The sequence below is a fragment of the Citrus clementina genome, unplaced genomic scaffold (assembly GCF_000493195.1).
Source record: "Citrus clementina cultivar Clemenules unplaced genomic scaffold, Citrus_clementina_v1.0 scaffold_6, whole genome shotgun sequence".
NCBI classification, from domain to species: domain Eukaryota; kingdom Viridiplantae; phylum Streptophyta; class Magnoliopsida; order Sapindales; family Rutaceae; genus Citrus; species Citrus x clementina.
Genome location: NW_006262139.1, coordinates 24366435 through 24391074, shown reverse-complemented (window position 1 = coordinate 24391074; position 24640 = coordinate 24366435). Strand labels below are relative to the sequence as shown.

General features: G+C 35.3%; 5 protein-coding genes across 6 annotated transcripts; 4 read left to right on the top strand and 1 right to left on the bottom strand.

Annotated features, from left to right (window-relative positions):
* Positions 1–601: 601 nt before the first annotated feature.
* Positions 602–2739, top strand: LOC18037960 (glycerol-3-phosphate 2-O-acyltransferase 6). The gene is made up of 2 exons (XM_006430983.1): positions 602–1246; positions 1837–2739. The coding sequence occupies exons 1-2, from the start codon at positions 602–604 to the stop codon at positions 2737–2739; spliced, it is 1548 nt and encodes a 515-aa protein (XP_006431046.1).
* Positions 2740–5842: 3103 nt separating this feature from the next.
* On the top strand, positions 5843–8509 carry LOC18039491 (probable prolyl 4-hydroxylase 6). The gene is made up of 8 exons (XM_006430982.2): positions 5843–6134; positions 6245–6322; positions 6445–6502; positions 6704–6808; positions 7319–7376; positions 7476–7651; positions 7783–7837; positions 8093–8509. The coding sequence occupies exons 1-8, from the start codon at positions 6031–6033 to the stop codon at positions 8413–8415; spliced, it is 957 nt and encodes a 318-aa protein (XP_006431045.1). The 5' UTR covers positions 5843–6030; the 3' UTR covers positions 8416–8509.
* Positions 8510–9486: 977 nt separating this feature from the next.
* On the top strand, positions 9487–10921 carry LOC18038854 (transcription factor MYB35). The gene is made up of 3 exons (XM_006430981.2): positions 9487–9765; positions 9871–10000; positions 10180–10921. The coding sequence occupies exons 1-3, from the start codon at positions 9633–9635 to the stop codon at positions 10919–10921; spliced, it is 1005 nt and encodes a 334-aa protein (XP_006431044.1). The 5' UTR covers positions 9487–9632.
* A 1577-nt stretch (positions 10922–12498) lies between these two features.
* Positions 12499–15644, bottom strand: LOC18039127. Its single transcript, XM_006430979.2, has 9 exons — positions 15164–15644; positions 14975–15058; positions 14650–14874; positions 14396–14531; positions 14083–14245; positions 13608–13736; positions 13232–13426; positions 12989–13111; positions 12499–12902 (listed from the first exon to the last, which is right to left on the bottom strand). Exons 1-9 carry the CDS (start codon positions 15312–15314, stop codon positions 12810–12812), a joined length of 1299 nt encoding a protein of 432 aa, XP_006431042.1. The 5' UTR covers positions 15315–15644; the 3' UTR covers positions 12499–12809.
* A 1611-nt stretch (positions 15645–17255) lies between these two features.
* LOC18039510 (putative rRNA methyltransferase YlbH) lies at positions 17256–20865 on the top strand. Of its 2 annotated transcripts, XM_006430977.2 has the most exons (10): positions 17256–17476; positions 17575–17669; positions 17839–17928; positions 18093–18197; positions 18306–18410; positions 18641–18779; positions 19606–19721; positions 19822–19878; positions 20235–20491; positions 20604–20865. In XM_006430977.2, exons 1-9 carry the CDS (start codon positions 17332–17334, stop codon positions 20334–20336), a joined length of 954 nt encoding a protein of 317 aa, XP_006431040.1. In that variant the 5' UTR covers positions 17256–17331; the 3' UTR covers positions 20337–20491; positions 20604–20865. The 2 variants fall into 2 exon arrangements, with proteins under 2 accessions (XP_006431040.1, XP_024037884.1); XM_024182116.1 differs by lacking the exon at positions 18306–18410.
* The last annotated feature ends 3775 nt before the right edge of the window (positions 20866–24640 follow it).

The following is a 24640-nucleotide window of genomic DNA, read 5'->3' as shown; positions in this document are numbered from 1 at the left end:
AATGACATATTCAAATGTTCAATATTTAATTTAATTTTTTAGATCTAGATTAAGTGTTGAACTGCATTTTACTTAACTCTTTATAATCTTTTAATTACCATATCTACATCTATAGCAATATATAATTAATATTGTATTATATTTATATACTTATTCAATAACTATTAATTTTTTTTTTTTAAATATTAACAAAATGATCAATGTCAATTCAAATCCTTTATTTATTTTTTTCTTCAAAATTAGCCTATATTGCGTAAGAACCAGTATCAATCCCAACAAAAACATAACATAACTTTCTTCTTTTCCCACATACTTTAAGCTTCGATTCTTCCTAAGAAACAGCTTACACAAGCATCGGATATTTCAAAGAGATTTGGTTCAAATCATTACAAAGAAAAACAATAGAAACTTTGAAAACACTTGTAAGTATTTTTGGAAATCTCGGCGCCACCATGCATTGATTTCATAAACACAAACATTTGTCCACACTCCAATTAACTCCTCTCTATATAAACTATATAATATCCCATAACAAACCCACAAATTAAAGCAAATTAACATAAATACACAAGTTTTATTAGCTCAAGTTTAATATATATCAATGGCGAAACCAGAAGAGTTGGATTATGGCGATAGCTTTAACTTCCCTACAATAGACAAATGTGCATCAATTGGACGTGAAAAAGATACAGTTGTCGCTGACGTGGACGGAACCCTGCTTAGAGGCCGGAGTTCATTTCCATACTTTGCTCTAGTCGCCTTTGAAGTCGGTGGCGTCTTAAGACTCCTTCTTTTGCTTTTATTATCACCCTTAGCCGGATTTCTGTACTACTACGTCTCCGAATCCGCCGGCATTCGCGTGCTGATATTTGCAACGTTTGCCGGAATGAAAGTGCCCAGTATCGAGTCGGTGGCGCGAGCTGTGTTGCCCAAGTTTTACTCCGGGGACTTGCACCCGGAGACTTGGCGCGTGTTTTCATCCTGTGGGAGGAGGTGCGTACTCACGGCAAACCCTAGGATTATGGTGGAGGCGTTTTTGAAGGACTTTCTGGGGGCTGACATGGTGATTGGGACCGAAATTTGTGTGTATAAAGGGAGAGCTACTGGTTTTGTGAAGAGTCCTGGTGTGCTTGTGGGGAAGAACAAAGCTGGTGCTTTGATGAAGATGCTTGGTGATGATGAGGAGATGCCTGATATTGGTCTTGGTGATAGGAAGACTGATTCTCTGTTCCTGAATTTGTGCAAGGTTTGATTTCTAATCTAACACTAATATTTTTTGTTAGTGTGCATGAGCGTGCATCGATTTTATTTAGGTGTTTATTTGATTGTCTTTAATACAAGTACTTGGCAACAATAGTGTAGATATATGTCCATGCGTGCTTGTTTTGAGACTTTCACCAAATAATATTATTTTATCGTTAGCTTATGAAAAAAAAGAAAAAATAAGTTTTTGATTGAAAAATTATCATTTTAATTGTGTGAAAACACTTGAAAAGTAGTAAATCTGCATGTTTGTGTTTTTCTTTTAAACAAGCCGAATATCAAAGAATTTTAATTCAATGAAAAACACCCTTAAAAAAGTTTAAATTTTGTAAAAACATTTTGAAAGAGAAAGTAAAAATACTTCTTTATTTTATATATAGCGTCATTTTATGAAAAAGCCATAATCTAGGTTACAATCTTTGGAATATCGGGAGGTCCATGCATGCACATCAAAAAGATCATTTATATCATTTCTAACTATAATGGTTAAAATGAACTCTTTGAGCATCACACCCACTAACTGATCACTACTTAATCAAAATCATTAATCGCAAATTTTGTGAATGCATGCAGGAGAGCTACATGGTCCCACCAAACCCAAAAGTGGACCCCGTAAGCCAGGACAAGCTACCAAAACCAATAGTCTTTCACGACGGTCGTCTAGTCCAAAAACCAACACCCTTCATGGCATTACTTACCATCCTCTGGATCCCCGTGGGCTTCCTCCTCGCCTGCCTCCGCATGGCCGCAGGTGCACTCCTTCCCATGCCACTCGTCTACTACGCCTTCTGGGCTCTCGGCGTACGTGTCTACATCAAGGGAACACCTCCTCCTCCGGCCCAAAAATCCAGCGGGCAAACCGGTGTCCTCTTCATTTGCTCCCACAGAACCCTACTTGACCCCATCTTCCTCTCCACCGCCTTAGGCCGTCCCATCCCCGCCGTCACCTACTCCCTCTCCCGCCTTTCCGAGCTCATCTCCCCCATCAAGACCGTCCGCCTCACCCGTGACCGCGCCACGGACGCCTCCATGATAGAAAAACTACTAGAGAAAGGTGACCTAGTGATATGCCCTGAAGGAACAACATGCAGGGAGCCGTTCTTGCTTAGGTTCTCAGCTTTGTTCGCCGAGTTAACTGACGAGGTTGTGCCGGTGGCTATGTCGAATAGAATGAGCATGTTTCATGGGACGACAGCTAGAGGGTGGAAAGGAATGGATCCTTTTTACTTTTTCATGAACCCTAGCCCGGCTTATGAGGTTACGTTTTTGAATAAATTGCCATATGAACTTACATGCAGCGCAGGGAAATCGAGCCATGATGTTGCTAATTACATTCAAAGATTGATCGCCACAAGCTTGTCTTACGAGTGCACTAGTTTTACGAGAAAGGATAAGTATAGGGCGCTGGCGGGGAATGATGGCACCGTTGTTGAAAAACCTGCTAAGCTTGCTGCTAACAAAATCATGGGCTGCTAGCTTGCTAGAGACTAATTAATCTGTTTATAATAATATATCTAGCTAATTTACAGTGCTATTCAAGTATCATGTTCTTCCTACTCGTGAAATGAGATTTAACTAAAGAGATTAAGAATATTAACAGATTTTGAATGTATGTTATTACGGTCAATAGATATATAAAATGGTCACGTCGTTAGTTATGTGCTTAATTAATTTTGAATGTTATGGAGACCTGAAGACCATGCTCCTAAGACCCAAATTATATTAGCTATTTATCGCATTCTTTTGACATTATTTATTTATTTATTTTAATTTTGTCTCGCTTACAATTTTGTTAGTTTAGATTAGACAGAAAGTTTCTTTAATAGCTTACAATATATCTTCAATGGAATTTTCACATAAAGTATTTAGCACTTCAATGGAATTTTCAAATATGAACTTGATTAAATTTTTAAACTTTCACTTGTTATTCCCGTTGCATCTTTTGCAAGCGAAGCTTTCCGAAAAGTTAAGGGCATTAATACAGATAGTAGTTTAATATATCGTTGTTGGCCTAGCGACTACTTTAGGACTACGAACGGATCAAGGTAATTAGCTTAATGTACAATTTTTTGGGTCATCAATTGATTTTTAGAGGAATATGACAATTTTTATTTTAAAATTCTGTAGTTAAGCAAGCTGAAGATAAAGTAATTCTTGGCTAGCATCATGGTGGCGAAGGCTGTGTGTGGCCCACGTCATAATGGCGCAGGACAAATCGAGTTTTAGGGTATCGATGAGGGGAGATTGTTGGCCGTATAAGGAAAAGCCACTACTCTTAGAACTACAAAAGGATGGAGTTAAATAGTATGTTCATTCTGTGATCAGCAATTGGTTTTCAGAAAAATATAACAATATTTACTTCAAAACTCTGTTGTTAAGCATGTTAAAATTACCATAATAATTTCTATTTCATTTATTGGTATCTTTTACATAATCTTTTACTCTTTAATTATACAAGAGTATGTGAGGTTCAACATATTTAAAACTCGATATTTAAACATATTAAAATTAAGACATTTCAATGACAGTTGACATACTGACGGTTGAATAAATAATTGAAACATTTTGAATCCAAAAATAAATCATAATTATAAATTATAACACCCATTCTCCATAATTATCCTTATACACACGTACGTACATACATATTTATCTTAGTTAAGATTAATTAATTAATTTGGCACAAAATTAATTAAGAAATAAATTAAAATTAAAGTATCAATGTCATACATTCCTGAGCCAAACGACGAAATAGACGTAGACACATGTAATTATTTATGTTGTTTTGGCCGAATATTGAACACTAATCTCTTCAAACTTCTCTTCTTTAAAGGAAAATTATGTTAATATGTACTCATAACATGAGGAGATTCAGCTATAAAGTGACGTATTAGATTATTTATCACTTGTAACACAAAAACATAGAATTAAATAGAGACACACACATTCATTGATCGACGAACGTACCACATTAAGCCTATAGAATAATACTTCAAAAATCAAGACTTTTTTTTTCTATTTCTATAGAAAAACAATTTTGTAGTGTAATTTTTCTGTTCTTTCTTTGCTTTTATATCCCAAGTGGATACATATGAAGAAACAGTAATCGTTATTTTAATAGAAATCTACAGAAAATGATAGAACATAGTTCTTGCGTTGGCAAAGTAATGAAACAATTCTAATAAAAAATAAAAAATTATTCTTTATTGTTGAGTGGTTTTCTTCTACATTTTCGTGAAAATTAACAAAAATTTCCTTATAAAATTGAATTTCGATAACCAAAACCAAAATATAAGGGCATCATAAGCTCAACATGAATTTAGGGATGGCAAATATCCAATGATGGACGGATATTATATATCCAAATACAAATCCATAATTATCCATAATGGATATATCCATATCCATATCCAGTAATTAATATTGGATATGGATATGAATTTTATCCATATAATTATGGAGATCCATGGATATCCATGGATATTTTATTTTTATTATATAAAAATAATAATATGAAATAGTTAAAATTCTAATATTAAATTTGGCTATTAAACTATTTATATTAGTAATAATATATATATATATAATAAAATGCCGGTCCGGTGGTTGGTGGTGGTGGTCCGGCAATTTTCCGGCGAAGTCCGGCCGGGTTCCGGCGACCTTCCGGCAAGGTCCGGCGGAGGTCCGGCCGGGTTCCGGCGACCTTCCGGCAAGGTCCGGCGGAGGTCCGGCGATATTCCGGCGAATCCGACGGTAGTCCGGCGATATTCCGGCAAATCCGACGGTGGCCCGGCGATATTCCGGCGAATCCGACGGTGGTCCGGCGACCTTCCGTCGAGGTCCGGCGGTGATTCCGGCGAGGTCCGGTGGTGGTCCGGCGATTTTCCGGCGGATGTCTATTTATAATATTAAATCATTAAAATAAAATAATAATTATTAATAATATTAATAAGTTAAAAAATTAAAGGGTAATTTTGAAAACTTTAATTTTTAATATAAGAGGAATTTAAAATTTTTACTAGTTAATATAAGATAATATTAGATTTTGTTGTTTTTTTTTATTTTAGTTTAACAATATAAATTTTTTTAACTTTAAATGGATAAATTAATTAGATTTTGGATATCCATTAAATATCCATACCCATCCAATATCCAATTGGATATTTTTAAAAATATCCATATCCATATCCAAGAAAATTTTGAATGAATATTATCCAATTCAATTAAATTAGATATATAGATATTCAATTTAGATAGACCAATTTGCCATCCCTAAACATGATGCAAACGAATGAACTTATTTGATAAGACGTATAATGCTAGGCATCCAAATCTTTATTTAGAATTTTAATTTTAATTTGTTTTTTTATTTCTGCAGAAAAATATTCTCCCGCAAGGAAGAAGCTTCCAGAAACGAGGAAACAACAGCAACGGCCTTTTGACATTGAAACATAAAAAACAAACAGAAACTGAAACCGTGGGCACCCATTAAAACTATCTTAAATGAGACCATAAAACTTATCTAAAAAAAAATAAAAATGAGACCATAAAATTCCATAAAGAGCAAAATTGTAATAAAAATAATAACAAAAAAAAAAAAAACAAAAAGTGTTATTGAAAGAAAAATTCTCGGAAGAGAAGAAAGACTGTTCTCCAAAAACCAAAACCACAGACATAGCACGTTGAACTGAAAATAAAATCACAGCTGAAACAAACCCTCATTTCATCATTTTTGTTTTCTTCGAAATCAAAAACAGATTTTTCCAAATGGGTGCTTGTTATTTTCTTGCACTTTCTCTTTGTTTCCTTCTTATTTTCCCTGATCCATCTGGCTCTGTCAAGGTTCCCGGTTGGCTCAGCGACAAAGAAAAGTACCCATCTCTTCTCCATACGTATAAATATATGTTTATTTTTCATGTATTTGTTAATCTGAGATGCAATTTACATTTGATCTCGTTGCGGTACTTGTGGGATTTTTCAGAAAGACATCGGTGCTGAGGTTGAAGACGAGTACTACGTTTGATCCTTCACGTGTAACTCAGCTTTCATGGAATCCCAGGTGCCTTTTTTTTTGTGTTCTCTTTTTTAATTTCATTTTGTGGAGTCAAAATTTGCTTTTTTAGGACGGGTATTTATTTGTATTGAAAATTCAATGCCTTTGTGTTGATTTTGATTCTGCAGGGCTTTTATATATAAAGGGTTTTTGTCAGATGAGGAGTGTGATCATCTTATTGATCTGGTTAGGCTCAATATGTTATTCATAGAATTTTTAATATCTATTGTAAAGTTTGATTTTTGTTTTTTATTTTAAGTTGTAACTGTGTTATGAATCCGAGGGAGGAAAAAAAAAATTGTCTTGATCTGAAAATAGTTTGTGGGTTGGTGCAAATGATTTATTTTCATGATTTGCTTCTGGGTTTGTGTTATTTTGATGGACTAGGCAAAGGACAAGCTTGAGACTTCAATGGTTGCTGATAATGAATCTGGGAAGAGTATAGCGAGTGAAGTTCGAACGAGTTCTGGCATGTTTCTTAGCAAAGCTCAGGTTGGTACATAGTTTTTTTTTCCTCTTTGATTATGGAAATTTTTTCAGTTATTTAAATGATTCAGTGCTATCGACAGCAATCTATATGTTGCATGTAACAGTGAACAGATTGGAGTTTTTCTTTGAGGTAGGTTGGGGTTGTGGTTTGCAAAGGGTCATTATTGATCTAACTTCTAGGATATAAGCAATAGAAAAGTTCTGCGGAAATTTTTGGTTTATTGCTTTTTCTGAATTTTGGAGATGAATGACATAATTCTAGTAGGAGCTATTAACCATGAATCCACGATTTGTTTCGTCTTTTATATGTTTTTATGCGTAATAGTTACTTTGGTGCTTGCATTATCCTGAAGCTTATCTTGGAGATGGCACATTGATGATTACTGCTGCAATTGAATACATTGATTCAGATCTTTGTATTTCAGAATTTTTTTTTTTTTTTGGTAAGCAGATGAACTCTCTTGTTTGTGCACTTTAACAATTATATGATGTTTGTTTGTTTAATCTTTGAAGGATGAGATAGTAGCCAGTATTGAGGCCAGGATCGCTGCATGGACTTTTCTTCCACCAGGTACAACCATTACCCACTAGCGGCTGATTTTTTACTTTTTAATAATGTATGCTAAAGGAATTTTGTTTCAACCGTCTCGAACTTGGTCTTTCTGATCAGAAAATGGGGAAGCCATGCAAATACTGCACTATGAGCATGGTCAAAAGTATGAGCCACATTTTGATTTTTTTCGCGACAAAATGAATCAACAGCTAGGTGGTCATCGAATTGCTACAGTGTTAATGTATTTGTCTAATGTTGAGAAGGGTGGTGAAACTATCTTTCCCAACTCAGAAGTATGTAATTGCCTGTGGCTTTATTATTCTTCAATGCACTTTTCTTTTCCCCTCTTTCCTATCTTCGTGGTTGTCAAACATCCCTGTTCTTCATCATATCTCATACAGATTGGGCTTTTTCTGTTCTGCAGGTTTCTCAGTCAAGGGATGGTAACTGGTCTGAATGTGCTAGAAGGGGCTATGCAGGTTTTTAGATGAACCTTTGGAGTTTTCTTGTTTTGCTATGAATCGTCACTGCATGTGTGAATATTTATCTATATAATTAAATCAATCTAATCATATATTCAAATTTAAGAATGATATATTAGTAAAATTCTGAAGAAAACATGAAATATTTCGATGATATGCTATTTTTCTTGTCATTTTAATGTGTATCATTTCGGTTCCCTGAATGTAATCTTTGTTATTGTCTGATTAAATTTGAATTGTGTCAACTTTCAGTGAAACCCATGAAGGGTGATGCCTTGTTGTTCTTCAGTCTTCATCCTGATGCATCTACAGATTCAACCAGCTTGCACGGGAGCTGTCCTGTCATTGAGGGTGAGAAATGGTCTGCAACCAAGTGGATCCATGTCAGAAACTTTGACAAACCAGAGAAGGAACCAGAAGATGATGATTGTGTTGATGAGGATTTAAACTGTGTTGTATGGGCGAAGGCGGGTGAGTGTGAAAAGAACCCTCTATATATGGTGGGATCTAAAAGCACTCGCGGATACTGTAGGAAGAGTTGCAAGGTATGCAAGCCATCATCAGCATCATCATAGGAGGTCCTCTTTGCTGTTTTCGCTCCCTGGTTCTCTCCCGACTGAGGATGGACTAATCCTTCAAAACTTGTATATAGCATCGAATCAGCAGTTGGGGAGCCGCAAAGTCTGGGGCCATTCCGAGTCCGGCGGACGAACTTCGCCCACGCCCCCCACCAAGGCTATAGCCCACCCGTTTTTTGGCCGTTTTTTGGTCTGAATTTTCTGAAGCTTTTGCCACATGTTTGAAAATCTAAGCACAAACACGATAGTACATTTTTGACACACGGAGGCCGCCCGCAAAGTCTGGGGCCATTCCGAGTCCGGCGGAGGATTCTCATGGCTTGATACTACCATGTCAATAATTGCCATCGCATCAATATTATTCGTGATTGATTAAACTGTAAGGATATAATATGTATATAAATACAGATTATGTCTTCAGTTTTTTCAGACCAAACACGGACGACCTGGTTATTTAACTAAATGAATTAAATAAAAACGTGTAGAAAAATAATTAAATTTTCATATTCGAAATTTTATCTCAAATTCAACATAAAATGTGATTTTTCTATTTAGCTTTGAGCATTCTCTGTTCACGGAAAAAATTGAAGCCATTTTGTAAATTTATTGACAAAAATTATGTTTATATAGAATTCAGATGATCAAGTTTTGGACAAAAGAACTTCAAATAAAAAATAACTGTTTAATTAAGTGAGCAATTTATACGTTTAATCAAATTTCATAAGCATAAACCTTATTTAAAAAGTGTTAAAAAATTACTAATTCAAGCTAATATTTGGTGTCAAAATTTATTCAAGGGCGGCCAAGTGTCATGAGAGTTGCATTTCTTATGAAACTTGAGAGAATAATCAATATACCTCACCACCACCCAAAAAAATAAAATAAAAATTTAACCATGTAATCACCCAAAATGCACCTGAATAAACTGCTAACGTGAATGTGAGCAAGAGCAAGCATTAGAGAGAGAGAATAAGCGTTACTTTGTGATGTCTCATTAAACACTTTTTCAAAGAAGATGAAAAATAATCATGCAATTGCTGTTAATTTGGAAGCCAATTGCATGATTTTCTTGCCTCTTGTTCACTAAATAAACCTTCCATTTTCTCCCTTAAATGTAGTTACAATAGGCCTTCAATTACATCACCATTACATGATTCTTCAATTCCATCATCACCATAATCGTCATTTCTCTCTTTCCCCCGCCATTTTCATCCATGGGAAGGCCTCCTTGTTGCGATAAATCAAACGTTAAGCGGGGTCTTTGGACACCAGAAGAAGATGCAAAACTTCTTGCTCATGTTGCCAACCATGGAACTGGCAACTGGACCTTGGTTCCCAAGAAAGCAGGTTCATTTTAAATATTCTTCCTCTTCCCTCTGTCTTATCTTGCATTCCAAGAAACTTCACTCTTTTCTCTTTAACAAAATTTGGCATGTTGGAGTTTGGTTTCAGGACTCAATCGATGTGGGAAAAGTTGCAGGCTTAGATGGACTAATTACTTGAGGCCTGACCTTAGACATGCCAGCTTCGCTCCTCATGAAGAAGAGATTATAATTAATCTTCACAAAGCCATTGGTAGCAGGTGAGCTTCAAGTGATCTCGAAGACTTTATTTTTATTTTTTGTTTATTATTATTACTTTTTCTAGAAGATCTTGTGTCACAATAACAAACTTTAACTTCCAAATTGATGTACAACTGTCAAACAGCATGTTTCTGTTTTCTATTTGTAAGTACAAGTTGGATGACTCTTGTTTTTGCAGATGGTCTCTAATTGCTCAACAACTGCCCGGAAGAACAGACAATGATGTGAAAAATTTTTGGAACACTAAGCTGAAAAAGAAGCTAATGAAATTAGGAATTGATCCTATAACTCATAAGCCTTTTTCCCAGATCTTTTCTGATTATGGCAATATTAGTGGCCTCTCAATTAACACTGGAAACCATTTCGGTAAAAGCATTAACAACTCATTAATGTCGAAACCAGAACCATCTTTGGTCCTAAATGGAGTTCAAAATACAAGCTACGACAACCCATTATGGGATTACATGGCTCAGTTTCATGCTCCAGTCCAGCCACATTTTTTAACTGAAGTTGCCTCTTCTTGTTCTTCATCATCTTCTGGTGCTGTAACACAACTGAACTCACCACAATCTCATGCGCAAATTACGCCTTCTTCTCCCTTTAATTGGAGTGAATTTCTTGCTTGTGACACCTCCTTATCAGTCGATCTTCAGCAACAACAGCATCTGGGGCCTCAGCGGATGTTGTCGTCACCCAACTCAACTTTCACACGAAATGAAACATTCGGCTGCCACTTTACTAGCAAAAATGATCACGGTTCCGCAGGATCCAACTATACAACTAGCTATGCAAATCAAGTGAGCAAAGGCGCGAGTGCTGCTTCATCCTCTTCGAGTTCATTTGTGGATGCCATCTTAAGTAAGGACAGTGAGATGAGTTCACAATTATTTGAACTTTTGGATGAATCTTTTGATTATTGAATGCTTCCATGAATATTTGTGGATGCTGTCTTACATTGGGTTGTATTTTGTTTCCTTTTTTTTTTTTTTTTTGTAGTGAGAAAAATCATGGGAGCTTGTGATGTGTAAGCAAAGGCTGACTTTTTGTTCATGTCATCAACAAAACCATTCAACTTTATGGGTTTTAACAATTATGAGACATTATGAAACTTGCTAAGCAATCAAAATCAAACGCATTCATTCATGCGACTTCACTTGTCGGCTATTAAATCCGAATAAAAATTTCTATCTTTATAAGGTAATGCCTCTAAACCTTGCAATGAATGCTATTTTGAGATTATGGCCGCTAGCTAAAAGTAGCTAAGTTTCAAGGAAAAATATCTGTTAGCATGCAATTATAGCATTTACCAACCTCCAAAATTAACTTCCCTTGATTCAAGGGATAGAAAAGGGTTGTGTTTGAAATGGGATTTTCTTCATCTTGTGAGACTCATTGCAGCTGTAAACGGCATTTGATGAAAAAATAAGCCGCACATAAGTTCTCCAGCACCAACAAGCAAACCACAATTATGGGGACAAGAAAAACTTCAAAAACCAAAACCAGTTATGTTAGTTAAAAAAAACGAAGGTAAAAGATCATACCATAAAGTGAGAAGAGAAAGAGAGGAAAAATTAATCAATTGAGGAAGCAGTGATCAATGACAACATTGCAGAGATCAGCTGTTTCATTTCGAAGACAAGGCTCTTCAGGCCGCATATGGGATGATTTACACCTTGTGGATCCAAAAACTGGGCAGCCAGTGGCTGCAGAAAATCGAGAAGATAAGAAGCGTGCCCCTAATGGTGATACAGGAGAGGAAAATCTTCAACAGAATAAGGTTGCTGATTCAGGTTCAATATCCCTTTCCCCAGCTTCTAAAGCACAAAAAGAACCTGAAAGAAAGTCTGGAGGTTGTGGTTTTTCTGCCATTTTCGGGCGATGTAAGGGATCTTAGGATCTTTCAATTGCTTTCCTTTTTTATCATCTGTAAAGTTCTTTGGATATATTTCATTTCTCTTTCTTTTATACCGTTCTGAATTCTTCAAATCGTTTAGATCACGAAGCATTGTGATTATAGGCCATGTTTGGCATGCCGCACTATACTGTATTAGCGCTCTGCATTGCATTAAAATATGACAATACATGTTTGGCACTTCTCCGATATTGCATTAAGAAAAAAATTAATGTGGAAAACCCCGCATAACGGAAACCCGAATGAGACTCGGATTTATACTGTATTACCTTCTTCTTCTTCGTTTTCTCTATTTCTCTCTCTTTCTTCTTCTTCTTTTTTTTTTCCTTTTCCCCTTCTTCTTCTTCGTCTTCCCTGTTACTCTCTCTCTTTTTTTGTTTTATTTTTTTCCTCTTCCCCTCTTCTTCTTCATCTTCTCTGTTTTATTCTGTTAAAACTTCTTTGGAATTTCCGTTTTATCCCTTATCTTGGTTGCGCCATGTAATCAAGAACATAGAAAAATAGTTTAATCAATAATCCCTTCAATATTTTTCTCAAGCGATTTTGCATGAAAACAACAGTCATGACGAAAATTAAGATAAGATGTCATTGAAGAACTCTCCTGCCTTTTTTTTTCGTCTATTTCTTCACTTGTTCAAACTCTACATTCAAATAATTCTATGAAAGGACCCCCAAAATTAAAAACAAGGGGCTACCAAATTGACTTTCATCTTGCAAAGCATTTGACATGGAGGTTACAAATGGGAATTTTTTTTTGGGGTGGGGAAGAGGATGGGGATGGTGACTCTCTATCAGCTCATTGTTGACTGCATAAACCTTATGGCACACTGTCCTTCCTAAGATTCCTGCGGCTTTGAGATCAAAGCCTGAGTTGGCAGATTCCCAAGGCTTTTAGATTAAACTCCAAGTTGGCGGTAATTAGAGTAGTCAATTTCATTTAATCTTATGCAACATAACATATTCTCTGGCAAGTTTTCCGTCTTGTTCTCCTGTTTTGTCATAAAAGATTGGGTTAGGGCATAGATCCGATTTAAACTTGAAAATTAAAATCGACCATTCTGTTAATGAAGGTTACCTGAATTGTCAGGCCAAAATCCAATTTACACAACTTAAATCTGTCCTGAAAAGCAGCAAAAGTTTTCCTAGACAGGTAGCTGAATCTGTGCACGTCAAGATCAATCTCAAAGTAGTTTTCTCCCTGCAACAGTTTTCATATTAGCAAATTAACAATCATGCAAATTGACATAATAAAAGCTTAATCGTAAATGGTAATAGGCAATTAAGACTACTGGAAAAGTTACAGAAAAAGATAAATTACCAAATAAAATTCATGTTGAGGACGTGATAAAACAGGCTTTTCATTATAAGTATTTAGAATCTTCTTCTCAGTCGTGCTTAAGTGAAGATCTTCTCCATTTACCAGTCGACTCAATATTTTCAACCTTTCCCTGAAAGAATTGATTGTATCTAAAGGAAAACCTTTAACTCTCTCCACTTCATCATTGATTATCCTCTGTCAATGGAAAAATTATGGGGAACAAATTGGTTAATGATCGTTTAAAATACTGACTCACAAATCAGTTAGTTAAAAACATACCATGTAATGCAGTAACATTTCAACGCAAAGAACTTCAAAAGCAATATGAATTAAACTTATTGCAAAATTATGAAGCAGAAAGCAAGGACTATCTCACATTGACATGTTCTTGGAAATGAACTGGTAAGTCCTTTGAGTAACTTTCAGATAGCTTGAAGTACAAAACCAAATTCATTCCTTCTCCATCATTTTCACCTTGGAATATTGCCGCAGGATATAGCGGTATCTGAAGGTTAGAAAAATTTATCAAAATATTGAACACATGTTTGATAAGGAAGGAAAATGAAATTCCTAAACTATTTTTTAGAAATATTTTACCAAGGAATCAGTAAACGTACTAGCTAGAGCCAGCACAAGTGCATAACCAACTTCCAGTCAGTTGCAAATTTAGTCAATTTACAGCCTCTTTCAACTAGTAATGAGCATAATTTTTTATGAACTCAAACAGGAAAAATATATGATGTTAGAGAGATTGAAACATTAATGTCAATTAGAAACTTGTAAGACAACAAGAAGCAGCAACATTTGGACAAAAAGTAAAAAGAAAGAAAAAAAGAAAAAAGTAGAAATACCTGGAGATTGACAACAAGAATAGAAGGTAATTCTTCTGATGAATCTATAACAGGAAGATCCACAAAACGAGCTATGTGATCAATTTTCCGCTGAGATAAGAAAACATCAGCAGCAAAGGGACAATATACTGCAAAATTAGGAGCAAAATCTTTCTTCTTATCCCTGTAAAACAAATGAAAAGTGGATTTGATACTTAAGCTCAGGTGCAAGAAACTGTAATGAAGCACATTACAAGCAAAAGAAAATGAGAGCAATATAAAACAGTTGAGTGAAATCAGAAACATTATACATATAAAGAGGCTTTGTTCTCACCGTAAATAGTTCTGTCCCCGAACTCTGAAAGTACTCGGCTCAATAGGTGACCAAGAATTAGACATCTTCTTCTCTAAGGGGCAGAACGAAAGTGAGGAACCGGCTTTTGGTCTTTGCAGAAGCACCTTGGGTGGAACTATGACAGTTGACAAACAAGAACCTATACATGAGACCACAATATTTGTGCATGGCCCACCCATCACCAATACAAATGTCATACAATCATACATAAATGAAAAAAAAGGTGCACTCACATGAATTTTGATTGTTGTGCCCCTCCTTAAATTTAAAGGAAAGCCTTGAAAGCAATTTCCTCTTTGCACCCGGTGCCCGTGGACTTGACACTCTTGCTTTGTCATCTGAGGACATAGCTGAAGCAACACAAGGCAATTGCCCATTCCAGGCATCACCATTTTGGTCCTTTTGATTGAAGCTATCTCTAGGTGATGCAACTCTCAACGTCGATGCGTCTTCAAAATCTACGTATTCAGAGTACGTTTTTTTTTTTTTTCTATTTCCGATTCAATCTCATACGTAGTTAAGTGACACATTGAAAAATAACTTAAAAAACACACATACCATCATGAACACTGTAAAAATCATCATCAATTTCTGACTGATCAAGCGCTGAACAGCAATCAAACCAAGCAAATTCTTTGCTTGCTGTCAAAAAAGAACAAATCAAAAACAAAACTCACCCAATAAATTCAAAAGCTCAGAAAGAAATTACAAAATAAAATAAAATAAAAACCCAGTTGAGATTAGAACCTAATAGTGTTGACGAATTAGAGTGACAGCGAGCATCCCTTTTGCCACATTCATCAATCTTGTCGAGTTTGTTAAACGAAACGCGTCGTTTTGAGATTCTCTTACTCTTCAGCTTCTTCTTCGACAAAAATTTTGACCCACAAGCTCCCATTGCTCGGAGGGATCTGCTGGCCAACGCAGAATGAAAAAGCCAATTCTAAAATCTATTTATTTTTATGTTAAAAAGATTAATAAAAAAAAATTGGAATTTGGGTTATGGCGGTATTGATGATGAAATTGACCAATTTGTAAGAGTCATGAACAAAAGGCTGATCTTCTTACTCGGTAATTCTTTTCTTAAAAGCACTCGAGCATATATTTCTTATTGTTGTTATTTTGAAAAGTCAAAGCTAACGATAAAGTAGGCACTTCGATTTGACGACAGTTCTGGGTTCCACCCGCGGTTGATCGGAGGATGGAGAGGTTGCCATGTCGCAGTGGACTTCGGATTCTCCACGTCGTCCACTTTAGAGGGTCTCTTCGTCTCTCTTAATTAAAACGTGCAAGGACAATGATTGACATGGGCTTTTATTCCTTGTGTTGAATTTAATTTGGGGCCCAATGTAGAACAACAGGCTTCAAACTTCGGGCCCAGTAAAATTTAGAACTGGGCTTTAACTGTTATATTGGTGAAATACAAGATACTGCAATTTCGGGTTGATTCTGTTAATCCCAATTTTATTAAGGGGACGTCCCTATCTCAGTAATCGAACGTGAGTGCATTCCTGGCATGGTTCTGAGTTGATTCTTTAGCTAATCGTGGTGCTAATCGGACAGGTTAATTGCGCGTTACTTAATTGTAATATCGATAGAATTAAAGTATAATGTAAGCTTCGATATTTATGTACTTTCATTATATTTTGTCTTTTGTCACATTTTTTTCTTTGAAAAATTATCATTACACCACCTCTGTTTTACCTTCTATTCATCTAACCACCATAATATTTTAGCATGTTCTCTATATATATTTTTTTAAATTTATATCAATTAATCACTTAATACTAACATTATTAAATAATTTAAACAAAATAATAATTTTACCCCTAAATAAATTTAAAAAAATTATTTTATCTTATAAAAATTTTAAAAAATAAAAAAATTATAATTATAAAAATATCTCTAAATTTAATAAAAAAATAAATTTCAAAATTTCCTCTAAGTGTCTAATACTGCTATCGAGTCATATTTTGGTGCAAATCCCTAAAAAATAATTTATAGTTCCATATTTTGATATTTATGTACTTTCATTGTATTTTATCTTTTATTTTATTTTTTAAAATTATCACTGCACCACTTATGTTTTGTCTTATATTCATCTAATTACCACAAAGTTGTAACATATTTTTTGCACCACTTTTTTTTTTTTTTTATATCAATTGATCACTTTTATACTAATTTTAAATTTATATTAATTAGTTACTTTTATACTAACATCATTAAATAATTGAAACAAAATAATAATTTTATCACTAAATAAATTAAAAAATTATTTTATTTTATAAAAATTTTAAAAAATAAAAAATTATAATTATAAAAATACCTCTAAATTTAATAAACAAATAAATCTTAAAATTTCCTCTAAGTGTATAGTACTACTGACGAGTCACATTTTGGTGCAAATCCCTAAAAAATAATTTATAGTTCGTTCACGTTCAAATAAAAAATTTCCAAAACAGTTACCAATAGGTCATTGGTCCAGTGGGAGAATCCTTACACTTACAATATTGAGTGTAAGGGTTCAAGTCTCTATAAAAAAATTTATGTGGGTTATTTACAATCCTCCCTCAATTATCAAATAATTGAGTGGAATCGGTCTATCGCTCATGAAATGTGAATGGAGCGGACAATCCTAGAATATTTGAGACGGTTTAAAGAATTTGAGCAGCGCTTTAGAGGAGTACATGCGACGAAAAAAGTCTCAATTATATAATCTGTTTATAAATATTAATTATAATACCTTATATAATATAAAATACTGTATAACAGTTTTTAAAAAAAAAATCCAAAACAGTTCAATTTTATTTGCCGCTGAATATGTTCATAAATAAATTTTTAATTTTCCTTAAAAATATCAAGAGCGGAGCAAACTCCTTTTTATCCAACTCAGAACTCAAAAGAGAAAACCAACGATGTCAGTAGTCTCATCGTCTCCAATTCTTTCACCGTCTTCAGGGCGCTTCAGCTCAAACTCCTCCACCAACCTTCCACTCTTTTCCACTAGCTTCACCAAACCCATTTCTCAAAAACGATATCCCCTCATTGTTTTCTCTTACAGTAAGCTCAAAGCATGACTCTTCAATTCATTTTTATATTTCCTTTTTATTTTAACTTACAAAAACTTTAACTTTATGTTTATTACGATTGCCTGTCAGAATCAGGAACTGGGTTGACGAGTGAGGACAAGAAAGAGTTGCTTAAACGATACGGCCTTGATCCAGATGAGTTCTTATCTGAACCGTCTCCTAAGGTTTGTCTTTCAAGGGAACTTAAAGCTGGAAACTTTATGCTTTGTTTTGTTTTAAAGTGATTTCTTGTTGATGATAAAGATATAAAAATTGGAACTTCATGACTGTTAATTTTTTTTTTCCGACAAGTGATTATTTATTTATTTATTTATTTTTGAATTGGGTCTGTAGACAAGAAGGAGAAAGGAAGGAAGGGGATCAAAGCTGGTGGTTTCGGATGAGAAATCTCAGGAAGAACGAACAACACACAGGCTGCTTCAGGTGTTATTTTGCTTTAGTTCAATTTATTCAGTGAAAAGATGAATGGCAACAGTAAATGGGATAATATGTTTATGTCCTCCTGTGGGGTTTTAGCTTAATCCTGATGTTTATAAGTCTCTATTTATTGTGACACCTAATAACAGCCAAGTTATTGGCCATTGTAGGTGCTTGGAGGAAAGGCTAGAAGAAAGAAGTTGCTATCTCCGAAGGGCATGGATGTACGACCAATGATGGAAGTTGTGAAAGGTGCAGCATTTGATATTTTGCAGGTAGCATATGCTTCACAGTCAAATGCTAATTGCTAGTGGGGATCTGGAAATTTCAGTTTTTGGTGCTATTTTTGTTGGGTAAGAATAATTTATTCTAGCTTTCTTTAGTCAGCTGGTGGTTGCCCTGCCTCCTTAAGGCCTGGTCGTTGGTTAGACTTGTACAGCGGTACTGGATCTGTTGGTATTGAGGCAATCAGCCGAGGATGTTCTGAGGTACATCTAATACCTTTTAACTCGGTATCTTGATGGAAAAAAAATGTGCCATTTGGCTCCTTTTGGCTTTACCCTTGTTAAGCCAATAAAGAGACACACTTTTGGGGATCGATATGTATAGCTTTGAATGATTTTGGGTGGATACCTGGTCCACTACCCAATTATTTCAACTTTCCTCTCTCTTTTGGTATATTTCATTGAGATTCCTTTGTCTTTGTTTAAATTTGCAGGTGCATTTTGTCGAGATGGACCCTTGGGTTGTTTCCAATGTTCTAACACCAAACTTGGAATGGACTGGGTTTCTTGATGTTTCATCTATACATACAGTTCGTGTTGAAACTTTCTTAGAACGAGCAGAGCAATTTGTAGGTGTGTGGTTGTTCTCTCTCCTCTCTGTTTTTAGTAATCGTACAAGTTTTGAGTCTCCCAAAAAAAAGGGGAAAAAAAGTAACTCTCTCCACCCCCTCCTCTTGTGTCTGGTCTAAATACATATCGTCATTCTCCATGATCTGCCAGATTGCCATGATTTTTTTTTTTTTTTGGCCTTCATCCTAAGAAGAAAATAATACAATCATCGTGATTGACTCGGGATAGCCTTGCCTCTGTACAAAATGTTTGAAGGATCATAACAATACAGGAGAGCAGAAGTTTTGTTGTAAACCATGCTGAAAAGATAGAAAGATCTATGCTATTGTATTTTCTGGGTACATAGAGGCTGTATTTGAGTTGAGTCATTTTTGTTGCTTGCTGATCATTAACGAAAGAGTGTAGCTGAAATAGTGTAATAGCTTGCAAATAAACCTCTGTAAAGGCTCTTAACAGAGAGAAAGAGCAAAACCTTTGATAGACACATTAACCTCGAGATTCTAGCAAACCACCTCAACTTGTAGAATTTTTGGGCTATGGACATGTACACTGCAGTTGGCAATTTTTGGGTTTAGGCTTAACAATCATCATATTGTAACTGAATAATGTTTGATAAAGTGGTATCCATAATGCAGCCCGCCCTTAAATCCTTAGCATTCATTTTTGCACACTCTGTATAAATATGCAGAATTGTGTTCAATACAGTAAACCATATCTGTTGTTGAAACACATTGATGGAAAGTTACAAATTTGTTGATGGCTTTCTTTGATTACACTTAAATTCTTTGTATATCCATTATCATCACAAATCAACTTTTGTTGAGTGTAGGTAAAGATGGTCCATTTGATTACATGAGTGTTACGCCTCCATATACAGCAGTGGATTATGAGGTACTGATGGCTCAAATTTCAAAGTCAGCCTTGGTTGGAAAAGATTCCTTTATTGTGAGTGATGATTTCTTGTATTCTTCTTCATTAATATTATATTTTTAAATCATGGAGTGTTGCTGTTTATTCCTTTATCTTCCAAATTTTATTGGTGTAGGTGGTGGAGTATCCTTTAAGAACTGATATGTTGGATACCTGTGGATGTCTTGTCAAGGTATTTCTTGCAGCCAGTAGTTAGCATGTCTATATAGAAGGAAACAAAGATGATCAATGACTACTTGTTTTGCTTGTTTCCATGTAATTGAATAATATAATCATATAAATCTTAGATAAAGGTTCAGACTAGGTGGCAGTGTGGCTGCTCTCTTATTTAATAGGGAAAAAAATGAAAAATAAAAAATGTTGGTTGTAGGAGTCATGACAACTTGCTGAAGTAGCTTAAATTTAAATTTTATTTGAATATCTTTCATTATGAGAATGACAAATTATTTGATTCTATATGTGCGATTGAAGTGATATCGGCTAGTAATTTACCTCTTTGTTGATTATATTGGAAAATTAAAATTGCAGATAAAGGATCGAAGATTTGGTAGGACACATTTGGCAATTTATGGACCCGACTGGGCTCAGAAGAAAAGAAAATCAGAGAAGAAAATTCCTATAGTAACATAAGTTTGACCACTATTGTACCAGTGTAGCACGATTGGTTAATTAATAAAGTTGTGGATAAGTTTGAATCTGTACAAATGCCATATCTCGAAGTATTTCGATTCACATCTCTCAACTTCGAGTGATGCTCATGCCTCTCCCTGTGGTGAATCTTCATGGTAATTTGTGCTTTCTTTTGGGCACCTCTGAGAAACTTTTTCTGTGTAGTTTTCGTTATTTTCATTTGTGTTGTTGCATTTTCTAAGCAGAAACATTGGTTTTTTCTTTCAGGTTGATTGATTTATGTTACTTGGATACCTCAGGACCACCAGGGGATTGAGTCAATCTGGCTGACTGTCTTTAGATTGTGAGAAATTTATGAACTAATCTGTGTGTACTATGTACTGTAGTTGATGAGTAGATATCTGTCACTTGTATACACTAATTGTACTACTTATTTGAACATTGTTGATAGATGGTACCCAACTTCACTCTTCCATTATTATGCAAGCTTTTGGTGTCCCACTTTGGCAGGAGCTGAAATACCATTTAAAACAAGGGCTGGTATTCTCAGAGAATTGATGATTACCATTTTGCTTTGAATTTGTTGAAGTATATTAAGCAATGATTAGGGTCTGACCTTCATGTAAATCCTGATAGAATGATGCATGACGGGAGTTGTCAGTATAGAATAGGTCCAAGCAAGGCATCCTAACTAACCCCACCTGTTGCACTTATCTAATTAGCTTTATTAAAGCTCATAATTTTCACCTACAATATGTTGGCTTCTGTTGCATAGAATCAGCACTGGATCCTTCAAACTCAATGTTCTTGCATTTTAGACTCCTTGGTCATGTATTTACAGGAAAGAAAGGTGTCCGAAAATAGTGTGTGCAACAGTAATAAAAGAAGGGGTTTTGATTTGAGAGCATGAGGAGGACCCCATCATTGATTCTTTCAGTTTAAATGATGAATCCTAGATCTAAAGGTACTTGCTTGTGGAACAAGAAAAACATGCAATTTTCCATTATTTACTGAGGGGTAATACCTGCTCTGGATGAGTAAAATTGAATTTGATATTAAGCTGTATTTATGTTCAAGTCTATTGAAAAAGCATACACCATTAACATGCTTTTGTGTTTCTTATAATTTGGGATAGAGCTGCATTTTTGTATTGTTCAGTCGTCCTATCAATGGTCTTCTCATGCATTATTTGCCTCCGTTCTTCCCATTTTTGGCTCTCCTTTTGATACCTTGTTGGAGATTGAAAACAAATGTTGAAAAATCCCTTGGTAGGGCCTAATAAATTGGTATTGACGAACCAAAGGGTGAAGAAAGAATTGTGACCCTTAGTGGACCTTATATCTCCCACATGATTGAAAGAGTTCCCCACAAGTATCATTTAACTACATCTTTATAGAGGGCAACCCAAAGTAAAGATTATGATTTGTACATAAAATCGTATCTAGCTCTGAATGGGACAGTTATTAGATGTGTCCCTCATGAAACTGTGACAAGGCGTCTTTCTGGAAAGCAGATCTTAATACAATGTACTATTTGGAGGAAAGATATTCTGATGTGATTACTAGGGAACTTCATACAAGCAAATTGATTGATTCAACAAGGCCATCTTGAATATAGATATGATTTGATGTACTTTGCTTTAAGCTTTGGTATCTCATGGATCTCATCATCGTGTGGAGATTGCTGGAGGCTTCTCATCCAGTTTTCTCTTTCAGTGTATTTTCTTGGTGATTTTCTGGACGTTGCTGAATTAGGCAGTGACAGTATTAGGCTATTAGGTTTATAATTGCTAAGAATTAGTACTTGGTAACTTCCGCTATTCGTATTCACTGTTTTCAATTTCCATGAAAATTTGGTGGGGCTTAAGAAGCAAGTTTTGCAATATCCCAAGATTCTACAGAGTCACTCCTTTTGTTGACATAAAAATATTGAATCTAATTGTTTCATTTCCTTGTGACTTTTGTCCTATCTCATAATGTGCTCATTTTCTGCATCTTGGTTGGTTGATTCTGTAAATCAGCAAGTACTGTGTGAATCTTCTCATATTTAAAGCTCTAAAGTTCTGCCAGATTCGTTGCTCAAGGACGGAGGTTGTTCATAGTGTGACAAGTCCATCTTTTTCTGAAAAGAATGAGATGCTTTTGTATTTATGCTGTAGCAGAGGGAGGTTTCTGATAATTATTGGAAGAACTCACAGTACTCTTAGAAGGAATGGTCCATTATTATGTATTCTCGGTAACTTTTGTCCATTTGGGACAGGAATAACAAGGGGACCAGAGACAATAATTATCACAGATTTATAGCAGCATAATAAACTTAAAAACTGCTAGATAAACTAACTGTTGGCCATGTCAGCAGTTTCAATTGCCTTTGTTGTGTTTTCTTTTTCTTTGTCTGGACTGTTGATGCCTGTTTGGAAATTTGAAATTCTTGGAATGCATCCTTGACTTTCTGGGTTTTTATTTGAAAGTACATTTGCTACAATTATTTTTGGTTCTCTACATTACAGTCATACTGGAATAGAAGGAAGTACAAGCCACTTAACAAGCTAGAAAACTGCAATGCCAGGCACGGCCGACATCTGCTTTATAACCTCTTTCTTTCAGTAATTTTCATATTTCTGCGGCATCACCAATGGAGTCCTCATTGTTTCTGTCAGTTTTTCAAGACAGATGCCAGCGCTTAACTATCAACATTTCTTTGATAAGTCAATTCATTTATCTCTCATTTGTATTTCTACTTGGAATGATTGAGGGATCAAGTAATTGGAAGTTTTTGCAAGTAACTGGTGCTTCAGTCCAATCCAAATTTCCCCTTAGAGGCACAAGGTCCTATACCTTTGTAAAGCTCAGAATATGCATCAGAATTGATGGAGAGTGAGGTCCCCCTATGTTTGCTCTGCTGCATGAAAATCCACAAACCAAAGCAAGAAAAGGGCGCTACAATGGACCCAGTTAACAAATAAAGCAACAAGGGTAACAAACTTTTCTGTTGTATTTTAGTCATTTTATTCTCTCTCTCTCAAGAGCATTGTTTCTGCTCTGACACCTTTAAATAAGACACAGTTACTTCTTTACCGGCCAAGTTAAAATCATCTTAACATATTTGTCTTGACTAGCTTTCTCTTCCCATCTTTTCTTCTTTTGTTAACTCCACTCCCTATTTGAGAGCTCCACATGCATTTTTCTGTTCTCAATTCCAGCATGGTTTCTGGTTCCCTGTTCTCTGTTTTGAATGTTCAGCCATTGTTCTTCATCAAAAGGTCATAGGGGATAAGCGAAGTGACAGATACATATGGGTAGTGGTGGCTGTGTTTTGAGGTTTCTAATTGGAGCTGTTATATTTTTGGGGGTTATTTGGCTTTTGTTTGCCGGAATCTTGGCCAACCATGCAACCAAAACAACAGTGACAGTTCCACCAACTGAAATTTCTAAGCACTGGAAGTTGATTGCCAGAGAGAAGCATCATGCTCATCAGGACATGGATCTCAACTATGTGAGCAAGAGAAGAGTACCCAATGGACCCGATCCCATTCACAACAGGTACATATATTTCCTTTTCGGTTAATCTATGCACATATTCTCTCCCAGTTGTCTTGCCAATAAAATTTTAAAGTAAAATGATTATAGGGATTATGAGTACAATTTTCAATGGCTACAACCTATAGATTAATGTGCTTATATACTGTAAGAAAGTGGAAGTAGATGCATATGCATACGGTGATACACTGTATGTCTCTATTTGGCTCTGCTGGTCCTCAAAATGTTTTATCTGATGATCGTAAGAGTCTTCTTTTCTTTTCTTTTCTTTTTTTTTTGGGTTGCGGGGGGTGGATTGTTATAATAGAAAAATGCAGAGGTAAATGTTTTGTAGCTAATATAATATCTGTCAAGTCAAAGAGACATCATAAACTCATTTGAAATCTATGGAAGCAGATAATGGTCATTACTCTTTAACTAAAGCTTCTTTAACTATCAATCTTTCTCTTATTTTGATGAGGTTGAAATAAAGACATTGGGGAAAGATCTTGACCACTTTAAATATGTGGAGGGAAACACCATGCAGTTTCTTTCTTCTCCATTGGAGTTCAAAATAATCAAATAATTGTTATAAAGCTAAGATCTAATTCACATTTTAAGTGCACTCTTTAAACTAATCAGCAATTATCATATTGAACATTGAATGTCTTTAAATTTCTGAACAACACTCCTTGCTAACAAAAAGGCTTAATGCATACAATAAACGATAATAAGCTCTCTCATACTTTTATTCTTGGTGACATTTTCTTCAGGCAGCTCAATAGG

Coding starts and splice junctions, on each gene's coding strand:
- LOC18037960 (XM_006430983.1), top strand. CDS start 602: ATGGCGAAACCAGAAGAGTTGGATTATGGCGATAGCTTTAACTTCCCT. Junction 1,247..1,836: donor TGTTCCTGAATTTGTGCAAG/GTTTGATTTCTA, acceptor GAATGCATGCAG/GAGAGCTACATGGTCCCACC.
- LOC18039491 (XM_006430982.2), top strand. CDS start 6,031: ATGGGTGCTTGTTATTTTCTTGCACTTTCTCTTTGTTTCCTTCTTATT. Junction 6,135..6,244: donor TGGCTCAGCGACAAAGAAAA/GTACCCATCTCT, acceptor GGGATTTTTCAG/AAAGACATCGGTGCTGAGGT. Junction 6,809..7,318: donor TGTTTCTTAGCAAAGCTCAG/GTTGGTACATAG, acceptor TAATCTTTGAAG/GATGAGATAGTAGCCAGTAT.
- LOC18038854 (XM_006430981.2), top strand. CDS start 9,633: ATGGGAAGGCCTCCTTGTTGCGATAAATCAAACGTTAAGCGGGGTCTT. Junction 9,766..9,870: donor CTTGGTTCCCAAGAAAGCAG/GTTCATTTTAAA, acceptor GTTTGGTTTCAG/GACTCAATCGATGTGGGAAA. Junction 10,001..10,179: donor CACAAAGCCATTGGTAGCAG/GTGAGCTTCAAG, acceptor TTGTTTTTGCAG/ATGGTCTCTAATTGCTCAAC.
- LOC18039127 (XM_006430979.2), bottom strand. CDS start 15,314: ATGGGAGCTTGTGGGTCAAAATTTTTGTCGAAGAAGAAGCTGAAGAGT. Junction 13,737..14,082: donor TTCTTGTTGTCAATCTCCAG/GTATTTCTACTT, acceptor TCTAACCTTCAG/ATACCGCTATATCCTGCGGC. Junction 13,112..13,231: donor CTCAACATGAATTTTATTTG/GTAATTTATCTT, acceptor AAACTGTTGCAG/GGAGAAAACTACTTTGAGAT.
- LOC18039510 (XM_006430977.2), top strand. CDS start 17,332: ATGTCAGTAGTCTCATCGTCTCCAATTCTTTCACCGTCTTCAGGGCGC. Junction 17,670..17,838: donor TATCTGAACCGTCTCCTAAG/GTTTGTCTTTCA, acceptor TTGGGTCTGTAG/ACAAGAAGGAGAAAGGAAGG. Junction 18,780..19,605: donor ACGAGCAGAGCAATTTGTAG/GTGTGTGGTTGT, acceptor TGTTGAGTGTAG/GTAAAGATGGTCCATTTGAT.